At 40.3% G+C, this 20,894-nt stretch overlaps 1 protein-coding gene across 4 annotated transcripts in view; it reads right to left on the reverse strand.

The window, feature by feature from the left end:
* Nucleotides 1–11,280: 11,280 nt before the first annotated feature.
* The window catches only part of IPO11 (importin 11), a 98,759-nt gene continuing 89,145 nt past the window's right edge, over nucleotides 11,281–20,894 (reverse strand). For all 4 annotated transcript variants that reach the window (XM_040580152.1, XM_040580150.1, XM_040580151.1 and 1 more), the window contains exons 32-33: nucleotides 17,793–17,877; nucleotides 11,281–11,599 (exon numbers count right to left, since the gene is read on the reverse strand). In XM_040580152.1, coding sequence (XP_040436086.1) covers nucleotides 11,435–11,599; nucleotides 17,793–17,877 — 250 coding nt within the window. In that variant the 3' untranslated portion in view covers nucleotides 11,281–11,434. The remainder of the gene's footprint in view (nucleotides 11,600–17,792; nucleotides 17,878–20,894) is intronic.

Genomic DNA, 20,894 nt, shown 5'->3' on the forward strand with positions numbered 1-20,894 from the left:
TTCCTTACCCCAAGCACAAATAATTTGTCTACTCTTGACCTACATGTTGCAATTTCATTATCATGAAAGACAGACTGCAGAGAAATGGATGCCCTGGCTTAGGTGTCATTTACCTCTACTAGAGTTCTTAACAGTTTCCTGCAGCGATAGTGCCTATTAGCTTATTACTATCACAGCTTTTTCACTTTAAACTGTGCCTCTCTCTTGGGTAGAGCCTCAACTAAAATGTGTCCTATTTATGGGCTCTACAGTTTGTATTAACAATTTACTGCAAAACGAAGATGAGTTAGAACTTCAATTTAATCTGGAAGATGCACACCTTGTACTTTCCTGGATTTAGGTTTGGATTTTATTACTGTAAGATTTTATTGACTTTGAAAAACAAACATAACTGTGGGCAAGGGGAAATAATACAGATTTCAGTATGATTTCTACTGAAAGAAGTGTTAAAGTAACTTTGAGTGAATTTAGTACTTGGTAGGCTGGCAACTCCAGAGACAGGATCATGCAAAACACTTTCTGAAGCAGGAGGCAAATACCTTAATGGTATTTTTTTTGTGGTTTGTTTCTTCTTAATCAAACCCATAATTCAAAACCACTTTTTCCACTGGTGATGCTTACAGTAAGGCTTTACATCTCCATTTGGGGTGTGCAAAAATGATCAAGAACAATTGTATTGTCACTTGGTGACTTACCACTGATTTTCTGCTCTTGAGCTCTGAAGCCCCAGTCCTACCTACCTTTGGTGTGAGTTCATGGTGGTTTGAAAAAATGCATTGTACTTCCTATATAAAACAGGAGGGGATCATATACAGACAGCATACTGACTCTGCCACGTAGTAACTCAATCTGACATGATATCTATTGATACTGTATGAATATGGCTCTACGCACTAAATAGCTTCTCACTCCAAAGTCCTGGCAAATGTCCTTCTGAATGCGCTCACATGCAAGCTTCAAGCGCTTACCTCATCGGGGGAGCTCTGAAAAATATAGCAATCCTGGTAACGGTCATAAAAACACAGGTGAGTGCATGTAGGTGTGCCAACATGTACTGAACAGAACATAATTACCCTGACACTATTGCTTTCCATTCTTTTATATTAATCATTTTCACAGTTTGGTATCATTCACTTATTGCCTCTGTTCCCATATCAGCTCTCAACACCTTCCTCTTTCCTTTTCTTTTGCACTCTACTTTTCCTCCAGGACTCACTTTTTCTATGCTTTTCCTTCCTAAGGCAGTCTATTTCTCTTCAGCTCCTACTGATGGTATCTTGTACTCACCTGCCTTCTGTAAGCAGGCAGTTGAAATTGTCCTACCCTGAGCTGTGCAGAGAAACCACACAGCAGAGAATATAGCCCGGCTGTGTTCAAAGTCTGCTGAGGAGTCACTGGCAGTAATGCGCAATTCAGACAAAATTAATCTGAAGGAGTGACACTGTTATGTCCATGCTACCATCCCAGTCTTCAGGCCAGAGAGAACTAGTTTAAAAATACAGTAAATAAAAAAGGCAAACTGGGAATCATTCTCAAGTGCCCATGGAAGCAAACATTGAATATTTCTGAAAGCCTGAGAAAATATTCTCCTTTATTTCTACCAGTCCAGCAGGATTCTCTAAAGCCACTGGGGTTTTTTTTATTATTTATGTGCAGCTTTTAGTTAACCTTCTTATTCTATATATATATCTGTAAAGGTAATGAAGCATAGTAACAGTGGCCTAAAGAAATATGCATTGAAAATAAAAAGATCTTTATTTCCTCTTTTTGAATCTGGTAAACGGAATAGGAAAATGCCAACCTAACACTAACTAGTCAATCAGAAGCAGCATCCTGGTATCCTTTACAATAGATAAAAGAGGTTCAAGATAAAATATAAAAATAGAACACCCTCTGATATGGTCTGCTAGGTTAAGTGTTCTGTATCACTCTAATGTTACTTCAAAATATTGAGAAAGTGACAGAACAGCATAACATTGGTAAGTTTCTAAAGCTGCTTTATGTCATTGTTTTACTATTTACAAAGAGATTTTACACAAAGTGCAAATTAAACCAGATTATTCTACTCATTGTCTGTAGGCAGTAAGACATTAAACATGTCATGATGTCTTTGGTGATTAACTCACTCTTACAGCCTTTTATATTAAAACAAGTGCCTTGAACTCCAGAGACAGTGAGATCCATGGGGATTCTCATGCTGTGATGAAAAAAAATAATTAATATCCCCATCTCAAATTAAGGTAAATATCTTCCTTACTGTTCTACAAATGGTCCAAGCCAATACTGCTGGTTTTGTATGGAGATGCAAGTATGTGTATGGCTGCGTGCATATGAGATGTCTCCAAGCTAAACAACAGATTCAGGGTTCATCTGTCTCCAGTTGTGTAAGTTGACCTAAGAAAACAGGACAAAATGATTCTGTCTTCCACTCTTCAACCTCAGAACAGACTTTGTGAACAAATGCAAACTTAAATACTATGACATCAAATCATTTCTTCCACAATCAATTTGCCAGCTGTAGGCCCTCCAGGCAGAAAGCCTTCTCCAATCCTGTTCTGACCTTCCCCAGATCAGAAGTCCTCTCTTTACAAGGAATCAGAAGAAAATACCATCACACCTTTCCTGAAGAGGTTCTTACCCCCTTCTGGTCTTGCTCCTGAAATACTGTCTTTATCAAGGTTCAGATATTTCTACTCCCTCAATACAGGATTTCTCTAAGACCCCTCCAGTCTGTGGAAATCCATATCCTCTTGTTACTAGAGTCCCATCCAGTCTCCATAACCTAGAACCGAGTGGTTCTCTGTTCTGACTCACAAACAATCCTGTTTATTTTCCACACCAAGTAACCTTAAGATTCACTGAGTTTCAAAATTTCATAGCAACATAGAATTGTGAAGGTTGGAAAACACCTTTGAAATCAAGTCCAGCCACTAACCCACGACTGCCAAGTCCAACACTAAACTGTGTCAGAAAGCACCACATTGACATGTTTTTTGAAGACCTTCATGGATGGTGATTTCAACACTTCCCCAGGCAGCTTGTTCCAATGCTTCACTTTTCAGTGAAGTTTTTCCTAATATCCAATCTAAACCTCCCCTGGCATAAGCTGAGGCCATTTCCTCTTGTCCCTGTCGCCAGTTATCTGGGGGAAGAGACCAACTTTCACCTGCCTACACCCTCCTTTCAAGGCAGCTGTAGAGAGCAGTAACATCCCTCCCCCGAGTCTACTCCTCTCCAGGCTAAACAAACCCCAGTTCCTTCAACCGCTCCTCATAAGACTTGTGCTCCAGACCCTTCACCAGTCTCGTTGCCCTTCTCTGGACACGCTCCAGCACCTCAGTGCTGCTCCTAAAGTGAGAGGCCCAAAACTGAACACAGTATTCAAGGTGCAGCCTCACCAGTGCCCAGTACAGGGGGACAATCTCTGCCCCAGCCCTGCTGGCCACACTGCTTCTGACACCAGCCAGGGTGCTGCTGGCCTCCTTGGCCACCTGGGCACCCTGCTGGCTCATGCCCAGCCGGCTGCCGACCAGCACCCCCAGGCCCTTTCCCACCAGGCCCTTTCCAGCCGCTCTGCCCCAGCCTGTAGCGCTGTGTGGGGCTGGTGTGACCCAGCTGCAGGACCCGGCACGGAGCCTTCTTGAACCTCATCCAGCTGGCCTCGGCCCACCGGTCCGGCATGTCCAGACCCCTCTGCAGAGCCTCCTGCCCTCCCGCAGATCAGCGCTGCTGCCCAGCTTGGTGTCATCTGCAAACTTGCTGAGGGTGCACTTGAGTCCAGATCATCGACAGACACTAAGCAGGACTGGCCCCAGTACGGAGCCCTGGGGGACACTACTTGTGACCAGTCGACAGGTAGATGTAACTGCATTTGCTTTCACTCTTCGGGCTTAGCCATCCAGCCAGCTTTTAACCCTGTGTAGAGCACAGCCACCCAAGCCATGAGCCGCCAGTTTCTCCAGGAGAATGCTGTAGGAAAGTTCATCTTCCTTAGAGGGAGGCTTTTTCCAGTCTGCCATTTACTCTGCAATTTTCCTGCTGAAACCTCGCCACAGTAAGAGACAAATGTTGGAGGGATCTTGGCAAGATGTATAAATACCTGACAGGAGGGAATGAAGAAGAGGGAGCTGGACTTCTCAGTGGTGCCCACTGAAACATACAATTCTTTCTGAACACAAAAAACCCCCACTCTTTCATTATGAGGGTGGTCAAACAACTTGCTCAGAGAGGCTACGGAGTTTTCATCTGTGCAGACACTCAAACCCCAACCAGACACGCTCCTGGGCAACCTGCTGCAGCTTACTGTGCTTGAGCAGGGGGGTGGACTAGATGATCTCAAGACATCCCTTCCAACCAAAACAATTCAGTGAAGTCTCATTTCCAGCTGCATGAGCTTGTTCAAATTCTCTCTCCCTGAGCAATTGGACCCTCTAGGTTTCCATTTCACTGGCCTTAAGGAGAACATGACACATTGAGGGCTGACTGAACAACTATCGTAAAGCTGATCAGCATTTCCCAGCATTGAAGCCTCATCTGCCTTTGCGTTGCTACACTGCTCTGCTCAGTTATATTCCTTGCAGTTGCTATTCCACTGGCAACTTTTGCCAGTTCACTATTCATCAACACTTCCAAACCATTAATAAAGTGATAAAAATCAGTCCTAATACAGAACCTTGTGGCAGCTTGCTATGAATCTTTTGCCAGGTTGCAAATTGCTTATTCACCTTCTTGCTTTCTAACTCCCCGCTGTTTGGACATTACAACTTCATCTCTGACTACACAACCACCCAGCCTTCTTACCAGCTTCTGTGCCACAGCTTTCTGAAAGTCGAGCTCCGCTCATTCAGCAATGCCTTTGATACTGTGCTCGCAGAACCTCCCGAAAGAGACACAAATAAACACGTTGATTTCTGCACAGGTATTTCAGGAGGTGGAGGAGGGAAAAGCACTGCTGCAAGGCAGAACAATTTTGCTTGCAGGGCTCTGGGCCTGATTACAGAAGTCAGACAGTACATCAAAATACTTCAACAATGAGCACAGCTAGTAGCAAAAGGCTAGAAGAGGACTCTTGGGATCTGGGGACTATTGACACGTGCTGCATTACAGCGCCACTGATTAAAGTGCATAAGTAGCCTTGAAGGCAAATAAGAGAATATAGGACACGCATTGCTTCCTACATCCACAGCTGTAGGACTAATGAATCTCCTGCCTGTTTTATCCCTGACCAGAGTGCTCGGTGGCCTGCATACAAGGCCTTGCATCGTCTTGCAGCTGACCAAGACAAAAACATGTTGCGGCATGTACAATTATGCCTGTGTGCCTCCTTGCGCACACACACACACAGGGTGTTTAAAGATTGGACGGGTGAAGCTGATGTTTTTAGGTCTCTAATGTTTCCTTTGCAAGCTCAGGTACTGAGTCAGGAGTCATAAGCTCTGTATTCATGTACAAATTCCCACATTCCTGCTGTATGACAGCTTCTGGTTTTCCTTGGTATACCGGAAAAATGGGGGGAAAGTAACTGCAAGATACCTGTGTCAAGTTTGTTAAAAAAAAAAAGAAAAAGGTAAGGAAATCAAAAGATAACTACAATAAACAGAATATTTCCCATTGCAAAAAAGACTATTTGGTGCAAAACACCTGAAGAACAAATTCAGGAATGATTCATGGCATATTTTTGAAGCACTACCATGCAGTAAAATAACCAGATTTACACTTTCTCTGCTCATAGTTTTCATATAGCAATTCCAATTTTCTCAGGTTGGTAAGTTACTGGACAATACATGTCGACACAGTACGATTTATTCAGTTGATTTCCTGAGTAACTTATGAAACATTCTTAGCTTAAAGAACATTCACTGACGACTAGACAGGCCCTACAGAATTCTGCTCCTTTCCTTGAGTAACACCAAAGATTTTGCTGGTGTAAATACTGGAAAAACAAATGTAACTTTTGGGTCAAACATTCACTTCATTTAAACATTTTCTATTTTTAATTGCTGCTTTAATAATCCTTCTTGCTAGGAAGCAGTTAAAATTGCTGTGGGAAGTGATGACAACCCACAATCACAGTCAACATGACTAATTTGTTTTAAACATCAGTGTGTCACCTTATTAGCACTACATTCCATAATAGAATTGGATAAACTTTCTAGAGGTTAATAAGATGCAGAAACTGAAAACTAGTTTCTTACCACCTCAAGCAAGATGCAACTTCAGCGAATTGTTTTACCTAAGAATATTTATTGTACATGTTCTAGGCTTTTGACATGTTTAGAAGTGACAGCTTGACTTCAAAATATGTTTTATTAAAAGCAGGCTAAGAAATTAAACCCTGCGTCAAGTAAAATACTTTTGCCAACCCAATATTTTTTCACTTTCTTCAGAAAGAGAACGAAAAAGTCAATTACTTGCACAGCTCCAGCCCAGAAGACATGCTTTGCCACCTGCCAACAGCTGCTGCTGACTTCAGAAGTGACACGTACCTCCAATGTGGGATTTTATTCTGTATAGTCAACTTTTAAGGGGCATGCTTTAGTTACACTTAGGTATTGGTGGTGGAACTCCCTTGTTTGTGGAAAATTTACTTTTGCTCCTTCTTACTTCATTTTAGATCACTCTTTGGAAACTGATCACCCATTTTGTGTAGACTTGAAAACAAATTATTTCATGATCAGTATTTTTAAGCAAGTAGTATATACTGGTCAGTGCAGCAGTATGCACTCAGCCTAACAAAATGGTGCCTAGCCAGTGGGGAATGGAGGATGTAGCACTCCTTATGAATCCCCAATACATTTTTAAAGGGCGCTGACTCCAGTTAATTTGATTTCATTTTCCCCACAGTCAGCAAAATCTGGTATGAACAAGCTATTGTACCTTATGAAATAATTCTACAGAACTATTCAAATCTGATTATCTGATGATCAGTCATCGTTATTAATCACAGCTAGCAGCAAGACAGAAATTGTTAACATTTTAGGATTAGTGATTTTTTGAAGCAGCAGCATTGAAGCAAGACAAGTAAATGAGTTTGGAAAGCCTTCAGAATGTGCACCTTAATTACAAAGGTGCTGCTTTTGCTAAGTGAAAATGCTGCATGTTCAGCAGTTCAAAAAACACCGAGAACTACAATTTAGGAGCATCACAAGATTTTGGAACTAAATAAAAATTTAAAAAAGAAGTGAAGATTACTAAACATTATTGAATTATATTGCCCATAATTCTCATAGCATGTCTGTGTCAATCTGAGCTATAGAAGTGATTTTATTATTGCTGATCCACCAGAGAAATGAGTCCATCTGTTACAATTTGCAGTTACGAGCTATGACTCCACTTAGGACTTTGGCCATCACTCCTGGCACCCTGGGAGAAGATGTCTGACCACCTGTTGGGACCAACAAGAACACAAAGAGGATCTTCAGGAGCACCTTTGCTAAGGAGTACACACTATACAGTGGCCCATATTCAAACAAAAATTGTGGTTCGTATCTTGGAAAGTGGACAACTTCACAAGGATGAAATCTTAGCAACTCAATACCCTTTTCCTCAGGGCTGTATTTGCTCAAATAACGCCACTTGCAGAGCAACTGCAACAGCTCTTCCTCAGCGACCTGCTAGAGCACTGCAGGAGCCAGGTTTCCCTCCTGGAAATCTCGAGGCTTCCCTAAAACCGCTGAACCCCTTCTCAGCTGGGGCACAGCCAGCAAACCACCTCCTGCCGACCTGCCAGTGATGCCATGAGCACTTGCTTACCTGACAAGAAGCAGTTTTCTCCAGCAGCTCTGCTCACCAGGGCCTTCAGGAGGGCACGCACCCACCACGCTGCGCGCTCTCCCTGCACCCCCCGGGCCACCACAGTGGCGGGGGTTACCGGGAAATGGCCTGGCCCTTGGCCTGGTTCACAAATGATGCAAAAAGCCCTCCATCACTTCACTGAAGGCAGAAGGCTGCAGCCTCCTTCCCAACGAGGCAGGGACCATGGTGCCAGCAGACCACCACCCCTGCCCATGCCCAGCATGGCGGGGGTGTCAGACCACCTCGCCACGGCACAGGGCACCGTCCACAAGCGGGCAGCTGTGCCCCAACGCCACCGGCCCCGCCACAGGGCACCCGCGGGGACACACGGGTGCCTCACACCCCCCAGCCCCACGTACGCATGATGAACATCTACCTACGTGCACATTTCATACATACCTATACAGTTGGGGGTTTTTACTTTACAAACCTAGAGCTTTAACACACTTCAGGTTATCGTACTCCATGTTATCTATCACACTTCAGCTTATCTAACCTGAAAGCATTTGTAGAAGTGAAATTATTCCAGTAGTAGTTTTGTATGAGACAAACACCTGGACTATCAAACAGGATTAAATTATAGCATTGACAAAATTACCTTTAGAAGCTGGGGGGGGAAAAAAAAATCAATGAAATGTGATGAGATTAGATGGATTATTAAAAGTTCAATTAGGCCAAATGCCTAAAAATGGTCATTTCACTGATACAAAGTTTTTTGGGTTTTTCTTGCAGAAGGAAGCTGCAGAATTAGTCCTCTCAGTTTCTTTCAGCACACATCTTCAAAGGCATCTAACTCTTACCAGAGACAGAAAAAGTTTTGTCTTCAACTCACAGTCATCGCCCCTTCTGAAAAGTAAACTGATAGAACTTGTAAGCCTCAACTGTTTAATTGTTCTGTAGGAAATAAAATGGATCCTGATTTAAATTATTTTTTGCCTCAAAAAACAACGCTCAAAGTGTGACAGGATCAAAGATCCTCCCTCACTAGAACTTTAGAAACTGTATTTCACTGCTTCGGTGTCAGGCAATTTGTTTTATTTGGTTTCTCTTCTTCCCCAGGAGGCTAAAGTCAGAAATTTCAACAGCAACAAAAAGGGCTAAAGCTTGCTGCTGTCCAAACCCACAACCTTCCAGTGAAAATTTAATCCTATATATAAGGATTTAATATAGAAGGATATTATATATGAGATTTTCTGCTGTTTTAAGCTGGTATTTCCCCACTTTCTCAGTGCTATACTGCTGCTGAGGAGAGGGACACTTGTTTTGCAGTGAGCTGACAGTGGTTGTGATATAAGCAGTTAATGGTGATGACAGTCGTTTTCATTTATAGTCCAAGCCTTGCAGTACAATCTTCCAAGATGAAAAGCTAAACACCTAGTGACAATTTTAACTTGTTCCCAGCACATACAAAAATGCACACATACACTTATTCAGAGACATTACTCAGAAAGTTAATCACAATGTTATTGTGCCATTATTAGCCAAAAGTATGTCCATCATTCCTGACAAGAGCCTAGGTCAACATTATTTACCATGCACTAAAACAGATTGCAGTTACCACTCCACCACGTGAGGTAATGGGGGTTCGGGGGTTAGAATGTCTCAGAGAACAGCGACAGGCAGGTCTGGCTCAGCTGCATGCAGCTGTGCTGCCAAGTCTGACCTGGCTGCAAGACACTTGGAGGCTCCGGCACACAGCAGAAATGCAGAGAGCATGCGGCCCCTTTTGGCCAGGGCTGGACTACAGAGGGTAGGACCTACGTCCCTCTGAAACATCAGGGAGCACCATTCAGTGCTGCGCAAGCGATCATACCAAACTGTGATAGAAAAGTATTGCTTCCCAAACCGAGGTTTTCTGTACGTCATGCATTCATGCAGTACAGGGTCAAAACCCACAAGGCTGACCAGATCTGTGCTAGGTTTACACTGAGCCAAAAGCTGAGGGTCTCTGCAGATTAACTATGCAACAAATGCAATTTCAGTCAAATGCCACCCGGTTCTGGTAACTATAGTTCACAGCTGAAAGGACTGTGAGCACGCCAAGTCCCCCCCAAGCACCAAAGATAACTAGCCCAAACTCTTAATTGTGAGAATTGACGTTGGTGTACGATTGAAGAAGCGACATGCAGATAATGTACAAACTGTAACAATTCTTCTAACAAACCTCCCTGCACCAAGGTAAAAAGCAGGAAACAATGACTAATCAAACAACTTCTGCAAAGAGATGCCGGCAGCTGGGTATAGGGGAGGTTTTGCATTCAGAGGTGCAGAAGCCCCAACAGCCTCTGGCACTGAAGCCGAAGGAGGAGGAGGGAACGGTCAGGCTTCCTCTGCAAACAGAAGGAAGGTTTCAAAAACGATTACTACCCAAAGGGCCATTAAAGAAAAAGATTCAGTTTTTTTAAAGCATCTGGTTGTCTGGTAGGTTTATTAAAAGCATGTAGGTGTCTTTTAACATCTAATCCCCTCGGGGGGCGGGGAAGGAAATCTGCCTTAATACCTTAATCATCCAAGAAAATAAAGTTCACTTCAACTTTGAAAGTGGAAGATCAGAACTTCAAAGGAAAATCTCAAAATGGAAAAGGGCCTTCTCTCCGCCCTCCCACCCACAAGGTGCTGAAGACAAAGGCACACAGAAATGAGCAGCTCTACCCTGTCGTTCCTGCAGTCACCCAGGTAAGTAATAAATAATTACAACTCAAAGAGAGCCTCGCATTTGCAAATAATTATGTCAACTGTGACCACCGAGGCTCAAACTTCTCAGTAACAATTATGAAGTATCCTGATGATAAGTCTTTGATGAATAAAAGCCAAGAATTGAGATACTGAACAATTGCAATTTTAAGCAGCCCAGGTATAGCCAAGAATTAATTGGAATTAATTACTCATCTACCTCTGGTGATTTCCTCTGTCTTATGACACCTAAAAGTAAGATAGAAGGGGCTCAAGAAAGCAAGAAATCTTTCGTAACAGAAATAAAGAAATACGTGGTAAAACCGAAAACCCACATTTCCAGATAGAGATATACACTGATATTCTATAACACCACTTCAAATACAATGGAAGTGTTAAAATTAAGTTTCTTTCTCTCTGAGACAATTCAAATGGGAATTAGCATTCTCTCATGAAGGAGTATTTCTGCTCACAGTCTTACTGCCTTCCTAACTCCTACTTGTATGGGGAACACACAGTCAAGAAACAGTAATACGAATGGGAGAAAGTTATAGATACATTTGATATATATATCAAGACAAGCACCTCCTGAAACTGAATTATACTGCTGGATTAATACACACTTCTCATTAATATAGATTACTAAATTCCTTCAGACCTCTCAGTTTATGACAGCTTCGTGAACCAAAAAGCCAGTAATGGTACCAAAAAAATAGTACTACCTAGGACAGCATATACGATGTTAGGAATCATGGAAGTGTTACTCTGATGATATAATGCTAACTACATTATTAAAAAAAGAACAACATAAACCATTACCAAAGTTAGTTTAATAGCAACAGAAACTAGTTTTTTAACACAAGTTATTTTCAGCTTTCAGTAGGCTCTTCCATACAAGATGGAAGGCTAGAGTTCTTTATTTTTTTAAAAGGGAAATTGGACACAAAAAAATCTTATGTCTACTCATTTAAAAGCCTTGTAAAAATTCCTGTAGCTGTGCAACTATTTCTGTATCCACTGTTTCCATAAGTGCCTGAAAACCTTGTTCTCCCAGTAATTCCTGCTGTGCCTTTAGCTTCTCATAGACGAACTGTTGCAATGAGACAGTGTGTACAGGGTCCTTCAGTGCAAGCTGTGGAAAACATGTAAGAGAAAATTATATAATAATGCACTAAAAAAATACTCTGAGTTACTCATCTGTTTTATAACCTCAGGTCAAGAAATAAATCTCCTTTTCTTTATACTTAATTGAGAAACAAGAGGAAAAACTCCTGTAAAACGAAGAATAAATCATTATCAAAACCAAGTATCAGTTTAAAACTATTGGAAATAGTCTCAAATCATGCACCCAGACTGCTGTAAGATTTCACTCTTCTATAAGATAAAATAATTTCAAAGCTTCTTTGTTAATTACTGCTGAATGAGTTTCCCATAACTCCTAAATACACGCCAGATATTACCACGATAAGCACTTTAGAGATGGGGTGAACTATGGTCAGTTATACTTTATCAATAAGGAAACCAAACACCGAAAATGTTGAACTAGTTTAGATTATATGACAAACAACAGCTAAAAGAAACTGTTCATATGCATAAAAGATAGACACACTTCTTCAGCAGTAGTACCTATACAATCTCATCAGTCCAGCTGGACTATGCACTTTTCCCTTGGGTAAGGAGGGACAGAGTATTTGTCACTATTTTCCACAAGTTAATTGCTTCTTCATGAAAGTAAAAAAAAAAGTAAATGGAAGGGTTACACTGACAGAGGACCTATTCAATTTCAGTATCAGAAGACAGGTTGGGCAGGTTAAGTTCAGGGATAGTTCTGCAGCATTCATCCCTCAGTCCACCATGCTGGAGAAAGGTGGGGACACCTGAAGCTTGCAGCATCCTAAAGTAGTAGGATCTTGAAATAAACGGGAAATTACTGTAGACCTGTGACCTGTTCATCTTGGTATCAAACAACACTACAGTTTATGCTGGAAGGTCAGGAAACAAAATATAATGCTAGATCTCAAAGCCCACTCTAACAGCAGCCTTCAGACTTCGTAATACCCTGCTATAGTGCTATTTCCAAAGAAATGAGGCATATTAAACATGCACAACTGCTCTTTTGGCATGATAAAATCAAAAGTATTTGAATTTTAATATGGAGTGGAAGACATTAAACCTTAAGATTATTCAACTATTTATTAAGCAATATTATTCCTAAAACAGGGGGAGATACTGAGTGAAACAGACAAATAAATATAACACAGAGTAAAACATCAAAACCCACTGTAACTACTGCTACAAAAAAAGTTAGTCTTATTTCTTATGAACAACTCCAGTGAAAAACTAGGCTGCTTTTTAGCCTCTTCTATCAGTGCTTGCAAGTGCTTCTTTCTTATTATGGTCATCTCACCTTTCATATTGTAAATCTCTTAATCATTCCCTCAATATTGGAATTAAATTTTTAAAAAGATTTCCAGAACTTGAGAGATCTCTTCAGTTTAAGTATGGATACATTGATACTAAAAAAGGGAGCAAGAATGCTGGACATAAAATACTTATTCATCACAACAGTTAGTACCTTGTGACGGTGATGTTCTGTGGAAGACTGGAAAAATCATTTAAGAGGGGAATGTATCCTTTACTTTTAACAGTGACTATAAAATGGAGCCAGATGATACGAAAATTTCCTAACACCAAAGCTTTTTAACAGTGTGACTCACATTAAATCTGTGGCTAATTTGTAGCTTAGGTATATAAAGAGAAATTCTACCCCAAACAATGAAGTATTACTTCTAGTAAACCACATTATCATGTAAAACTTAATCATTTGGCTTATTATATTGTAACTTATTTATTTTCCCAAAGATATAAAATTACAATTAATTTAGTTTCTTGCCATACTAGCACAGAATTAAAAAACCTCCCAAACCTGCTATATATACATATAAGCATCATCTAAAACATGTACCAGCATGGATAATTCAAGTTTAAATACAATAGACTTTTATTGGTAAACAGTTATCCTCTCCGTAGTATCTAATAAAAAGCTGAGAAAGCTTAACACCCTTCTTGAACAATGATACCAGAGTTCTTCAAAACATACATTAAGGGCACATAAAAATTAGTCACCTGAGGTCTATACACTATGTGCAATGCAAGGTCATGAATCACTCTCCACCTATTTACATTTTCCTCTGTAATTGCAATGAGGCTAAAATACAGCAGTATCTGAAAATGTCAATTACAGAAAGTTATCATACTTATAAAGCACTGTTGTAGCTAAAACTCTAGTAATTATGAGCTATGAATAATAATAAAGAGAGGTACTAATGACAGGATAAAGAGACAGATCAAAGAAAAATATCTAGACTCTGTGAACACGGGAATGTGATACTTGGCATGGACCATGCCAGTTTACCTTTTTTCTCATATTAATGGCCTTAAAAGTTGCAAAGCAGTATTATTTTGAAGGAGAGAAGCCATTTATCTTTCATTATTGTTTTATGAGGTTCAAACTCTGAGCCCTGATACAAACTGCTGATTCAGCCATGGAATTTACAAGAGGGTAGAAAATTCTTGCAGCAATTAAGTGGGACAAGACTAGAAACTTTCTTAAATCATCTGCAGATTCCCTTTAGGTTGTTCTTGATCTTCCTCTTCTCATTTCAAATATTTGTTCCCACTTCTATACCAGATGCCGCTTGGTACTGTAATTGTTCTAAATGTCACATGAATTGAGTGTGTGCCCTGGATGTTCATACAGAGAGGAAGAAACTCTGGTACAGGTGGGTAGGAACGGGCCCAGGTTGATGTTTTGTTTTTAACTCAAGTTTCTCAAATCAAATGCTAGCTGCACTTTCAAAGCCATGATTAACAATCATGGTTATTATTTGACACTTCTATACTACTAGTGACCTACCCAAATGACCTGTATAATTTTGAAATAAACAGCCATGAGAAGTAGCCAGTCTCAATTTCTGCACCATCCACAAAAATTTATACCAAGCAATTTCAGCTGGGATTCAAAATAAATTTATAGCAGACTTTCTTAACAACTAGAGTTTGCTTGCTTTAATGGCTGTGACAAATTGCAAAGGAATAAGAATACAGTGAATACTAAAGTTAGCTTTAAAAAAAATGACAGTATAGAAGACTCAAGTCTGAAATATATCCGGAATAATCAGCTAAATATGGGAAAAGAAGAGTGAGCTACTCTTACAAAAGAGGATTGAGAGGAGAAAACTAATGGATTCTTATAATGCTTAGGAATCTAGAGAACAGAGTAACCATGGAGATAGTTACATCTAGATTATAAAATCTGAAACAAAAATAAAGCTTCAATGTTTGTGCGTGACAGTTTATTCCGTGTAAACCTTCTATGAAACAAAGGTGTTTAAATCATAAGCAACTGCTTACAGAAAACAGGAAAGTGACATGCAAGGGAAGATATTTTTCCCATGTAAATCAAAACCTGCTTTGTCATTTCCTTATCAGTTTTGGCTTGTACTTACCAAAGCACAGCCACTTCTCTTTATTCAATGGACATTGTCTCTATTGCATGTAACCCCAGAACAGTTCCCTCATTATGACTGCGTTCATCAACACTGTACTGGTGCATTGTATTACATCATAAATCAAATCAATGCCCTACTTTTCATTTTGCCTGATATCTGCACTGAAGGTAGTTGTCCTGGTTTCAGCTGGGATAGAGTTAATTTTCTTTTTAGTAGCTGGTGCAGCGCTGTGTTTTGGATTTGGTGTAGAACAATGCTGATGGCACACTGATGGTTTTAGTTGCTGCTGGGTGATGTTTATACTTAATCAAGGACTTTTCAGTTTCTCAGCCCCTGCAAGGGAGAGGGCTGGAGGGGCACAGACATTGGGAGGGGACACAGCCAGGACAGATGAACCAAAGTAGCCAAAGGGACATTTCATATTATGTGATGTCATGATCAGTATATAAACTGGGGGGAGCTGGCCAGGACCAACCAAGAGCTGCTTGGATGCTGGGCATCAGCCAGCAGGTGGTGAACAATTGTATTGTGCATCATGTATATTTTTTCCTTTGTGTTTTATTCCCCCACTGACCCCTCTCCCCCATCTCCTTCCTTTTCATTACAGTTGTCATTGTCGTTGTGGTATTTCATTTTATTTCAATTACGAAAATGTTCTTATCTCAACCCATGAGTTTTACCTTTTCCCCCATTCTTCTCCCCAGCCTGCTGAAGCGGGGCTGGAGAGAGTGAACGAGCAGCTCTGTGGTACTTAGTTGCTGGCTGGGGTTAAACCATGACTGTAGTTGTCCTGGTTTCAGCTGGGATGGAGTTAATTCTCTTCTTGGTAGTTAGTACAGTGCTGTGTTTTGGCTATGATGTGAGAACATGTGGATAACGCACTGATGGTTTTAGTTGTTGCTGGGTGATGTTTATCCTGAGTCAACGACTTTTTGGTTCCTTGGTTCCTGCCGGCCAGAGGGCTGGAGGGGCACGGGAAACTGGGAGGGGACACAGCCAGGACAGGTGGCCCAAGCTAGCCAAAGGGACATTCCATACCATATGACGTCATGCTGAGTATATAAACTGGGGGAAGAAGGCGGCAGGGGGGGACATCTGGCATTATGGTATTTGTCTCCCCGAGTAACCGTCACGCGTGATGGAGCCCGGCTTCCCTGGGGATGGCCGAACCCCTGCCTGCCCGTGGGGAGTGGGGAGTGAATTCCTTGCTTTGCTTTGCTTGTGTGGGTTTTTCTTTACCTATTAAATTGCTCTTCTCTCAACCCTCGAGTTTTACATTCCTTTCCCATTCTCCTCCCCATCCCTCTGGGTGAGGGGGGAGCGAGCGAGTGGCTGCGTGGGCTTGGCTGCCGGCAGGGGTTAAACCACGACAGCAGTCCACAGCAAATCTAACAACTCTACATTCCTTAATGTGTATCCAAACTATTAAAGTTAACCTGTAACTGAAAAATTAAGATAATTTCTGCAAGAAAGTAATTAAAACTTTAGATAAACAGAAATAAAATCTGAACATATTCAAAGAAAACTAAGAAAATGAAAGGACTGTAGATTTAAATTCACTTTGGTTTTTTACATTTGATTAACAAACCAAACTTATCTCTCTCCTTATTGATATATAGACATATCAATTCCTATCAATAAAAGATATATACCTATCAATATGTCAAGAGACTATCCAAACTCATGAAGAATAAATATTACCATTTGCAACAAACACCTAGAATTTAATTTAAACCTGCAAACTGGAAGAAAGTTTAACCAAATTTAACAGAGTCTAGAGATGCTTTTAAGAACAAGTGAATTACAGTTATCTAATACATTTTTAAGGACCATTGAAAATAATGGTTCCATGGGTTTTTTAAATCTGAAATTGCAAGATACTAAGAATTTCTCTTAAGGCATTACTAATAGCAGAAGAATAAGCATGAGTGTATGTGTTATCTTTTTTTTAAAAAAAATGGAACCATATATTGATTAGTATTTAAAAGAAAAGCTTACTATCTAACCAAAAGCATCCAGCAGCTTAAAAAAACCAAACCCAAATTAAAACTATCAAAATCCATCCAAACTCTTTTCTGCTCCTACAAGAAGAAATAAAGTACTAAAGAACTGTTCCCAGCTACCCTTTTGGCTACATGTAGGTCAAATGCATGACAGCAAATGCATGACAGGGACACACACATCTACTCAATCATCCAACTCTACATTTTGCAATTACTCAATGCCAAGCAGTTCAGACTATTTTATTCCACAGAATTTCTACACTGCAGTTTTCTGTGTGAGGAACCAGTTTTCCTGAAGTCTTAGAAAAATAAGTTAAGTTATGAGATGCTGACAGATTAAGTTGGACAGCACAACTGCATGATACCTAATCCAGATAGCTTCATCTGAATCAATGCTTTTTATTAACAGTTCTTTACATTAAAAAAAGGTTCTATGCAGATCAATAACTGTTCAGGTAAAACACATAATCTAATATAATAAAGATTATTAAGTATGAGAAACTTGGCCTGCCATTACATTTCGGTAAGCTCCCTGCATTTTCCAATAAACCCTTTTTGCAGTATCTTAGTATTAAAAAGTCCAGAATTTGCGAATAGATGATGTTTATTTTGGCAACATTTTCTAAGACTCAAAAAGAAAGCAGAAGAGTTGTGGCTGCAAAGTTTGCCATGAAAGCATTTTTCTTTTTTGATTCAAGAGATGAGTTTTCCAAGAACGACAGATGAACCTAATTCAAAGGCAAAGAATTTAGTCTGACACAAGTGAATTACATAATCAGTTCTATAATTGAATAACAGATCTAAAACTTACCATTTTTTTCCTTTTGTCTTGCTCTGTAGGAGGTTCCTCATCTTCTGTACCTTTGGGCTCTTCAAAATGGAACATCAACATGCAGCTAAGAATGGGAATAAGAATAGTTTTAACACACATTGTGTTTACAATTTTTTTTAAAGCATTTAAGTGCACTTATTAAAACTAATATGGTTACTGCTACTGGTTCTGGACACTAACATCTGCAAGACACTGAACAATAATGTTTTAGGTGGACAGAAATGAGCTAGCTTCTGCAGTCATTTATTTAGAGTTTTTTCTAAGCAGGTAAAGCAAAGCTTTTAAGTTTCCTATTTTTGTTTTGTTCCACCCCCAACTCGTAGTTCCCTACATGCACAGGTAACAGCCATATTTTAACTATTATTTTTGTAGTAAGTATAAAACCAGGAAAAAATGGGGAAAAAAAAGTAGTTTAAATGCCAGAGGTTTTTCTGTCTCTTGAACCAGTCTGAATGGACTTTATAAAGACACTGCTGCGATCTACAGCAAACATGCTTTAGATTCACTTTACCTTCTCTACATTGAAAGAATACAGAAATATTCCATCAGTTTACCAAACTTTTCCTAGAAAATCAGCTTTAAAAAACAAAAGGATTTAAAAACGTCTCAGGTGACAACAACTTGACACTGTGTATTAGGTATGTTTTATGGCAGGAAGGACACAAAATTCACATATTACAAAGCACTGAGACAGACGCACATTATTGCTCATGTTCACCCCTGTACTACTGTGCATTTTTCATTGCTGCATTCCACTAGCAGGTGAAATGTTCCTGCAGCTAAATTGAATAACCTGTTTTACAGTTACTAAAATGGAAAAAGTTGTGATCCTATGTGAAAATGTTCAGATTTACTGTTTATATATTCAATTTATTATTAACATGTGTTTAGAGCTGTATGCAACCCTTGCTAAACAGCATGGCAGAAACGTCAGATCAAACACAGAAGCCACTTCCAAAAAAGGTATTAGTTATTTCAAAATAATACATCAAATCTCATGTCTCCTTATAAATGCCATGATTTCTCACAATTCAGTATATGAAAGTAAAAGGAGACAAATACGTCAATTGCCAAAGCATAAAAGATTTAATTAACTTTTCCAGTCCTTGATATGTTTTAGGTACCACAAAGAGTAATTCAAAAAACTACGAGATGAGGGAATAAGAAAAAAGAGTTTGTATAATTTGCAAAAGTGTGAGTATTGATGAGACAAGACCAGAGCAATGGAATAACGCTCCTCTTTCCAGCAAATGTGAGGTCTGTAATTATCACTACAAGGCAAAACACAGAACACTAGGAAACCTGCTGAGCGTAATCCCTTGTACTGTAAGCCTGGGCACCATGCAATTATTTTCATAACCTGATCAAAACTGTTTAAAGACTGTTGACACCTTTTATCTCTGCACTGGTATTTGGAAAGGCTTTTCCAAAATCTCACTGCTCTAACTAAAAGTGTCCTGATTTCTGCTGGGATAGAGTTAATTTTGTTCCCAGCAGCCTGTGTAGAGCTGTGTTTTGAATTTGGTGTGAGAACAATGTTGGTAACATGCTGATGCTTTTAGTTGTCACTGGGTGATGTTTACACTAAGTCAAGGGCTTTTCAGTTTCTCAGCCCCTGCCAGTCAGAGGGCTGGAGGGGCACAGGACACTGGGAGGGGACACAGCCAGGACAGGTGACCCGAACTGGCCAAAGGGATATTCCATACCATGGGTGTTATGAATGGTATGTAAACTGGGGGAGGGGGCAGGGGGATGTGAGTGAGTGGGTGCATGGTACTCTAGTTTCTGGCTGAGGTTAAACCACGACAGTCCTTTTTGGCACCAAACATGGTGCAATACAGCAGAAATTTTTTTAAAAGGGAGGAAAATAGTCCAAATCCTTCTGGGAAAATTGAACAATGTAATGGACTGTTAAAGACCAAGCTGAAAGCAATGGGTGGTGGGACTTTCACACACTGGGGTACTCATTCAGAAAAAGCCACCCGGTTAGTCAGTGCTAGAGGACCTGCCAGCCAAGCTGGTCCTGCCCAGTCAAAGCTTTTATGTACTTAGAAGGTGATAAAGTTCCAGTAGTACACCTTTAAAATATGCTGGGGAAAACAGTCATTCCTGCCTCAGGCAAAGGCAAAAAAGGGATTGCTTTTGCTCAAGGGCCTGGGAGCACTTGGTGGGTAATGCACAAGGATGGGGAGGTTCAATGTGTGCCTCAAATGGATTTGATTTTGGGTGAAAACAGCCAATGCATTGAATTGTGCAATGGTAATTGCTATACGACATTGTGTACTGTCACTTCCATATATCCATTATTGCACCAGCTGCCACAAGGCACCCATCTCTACCACTTTGTATTTGGAGATCTGAACCCAACTCCCCCAATTGCCACACCAACCAAGAATGATTTGGGTGAAACGAGATCCTGAGTTTTACACATACCTTTCTGATTCTCTCCCCCATCCCTCTGCAGTAGGGGGCTGGGGGGGGTGGGGGGGGTGCGGGGTGGGGGTGGGTAGGGCTCGGGCATGGGAGTGAGGGAGCAGCTCCATGGTACTTAGTTGCCAGCTGGGGTTAAACCACAAACACTTCCTTAGAATTTCCAGTTTAAATGTATTAACGGTCAACTTCCACTTAAGCCAACACTGTCATTTAATTTGTAGAATGTACTCCCTGTGCATGTTTATGCCCTCTTTCATTCTTTAGTGGCTGCATTTCTATATTGCTTCAGCCTCAATCTTCCTATGCTAAATGTTGTTTTAGTCTGCACTACAGTAATTAGATATTATGAATACACGACTTTTTTCTGAACCAGTTCAGGCTTAAATCATTCTTCTTCAACCTGGAGAGCCAGAATAGCACACACAACTCCAGATGAGTGCTCTCACTTCATTTACTTTCAGACTATGTCGAAAGATATAACACATGTCAGAATATTTCAAACAGTTCATTCAGTGTCTGTCAAGAGAAATGGTTTTGGTTCAGCATGACTATAATTTTATAAGGCAAAACACTGCGTCCAGAGTTTGGAAAAATACAATGACAAGTTCTATAAGCCTTCAAGCTTAAAATACGAAATTAACTAGTGCG

Source organism: Falco naumanni, chromosome Z (assembly GCF_017639655.2).
Source record: "Falco naumanni isolate bFalNau1 chromosome Z, bFalNau1.pat, whole genome shotgun sequence".
In the NCBI taxonomy this organism is placed as follows: domain Eukaryota; kingdom Metazoa; phylum Chordata; class Aves; order Falconiformes; family Falconidae; genus Falco; species Falco naumanni.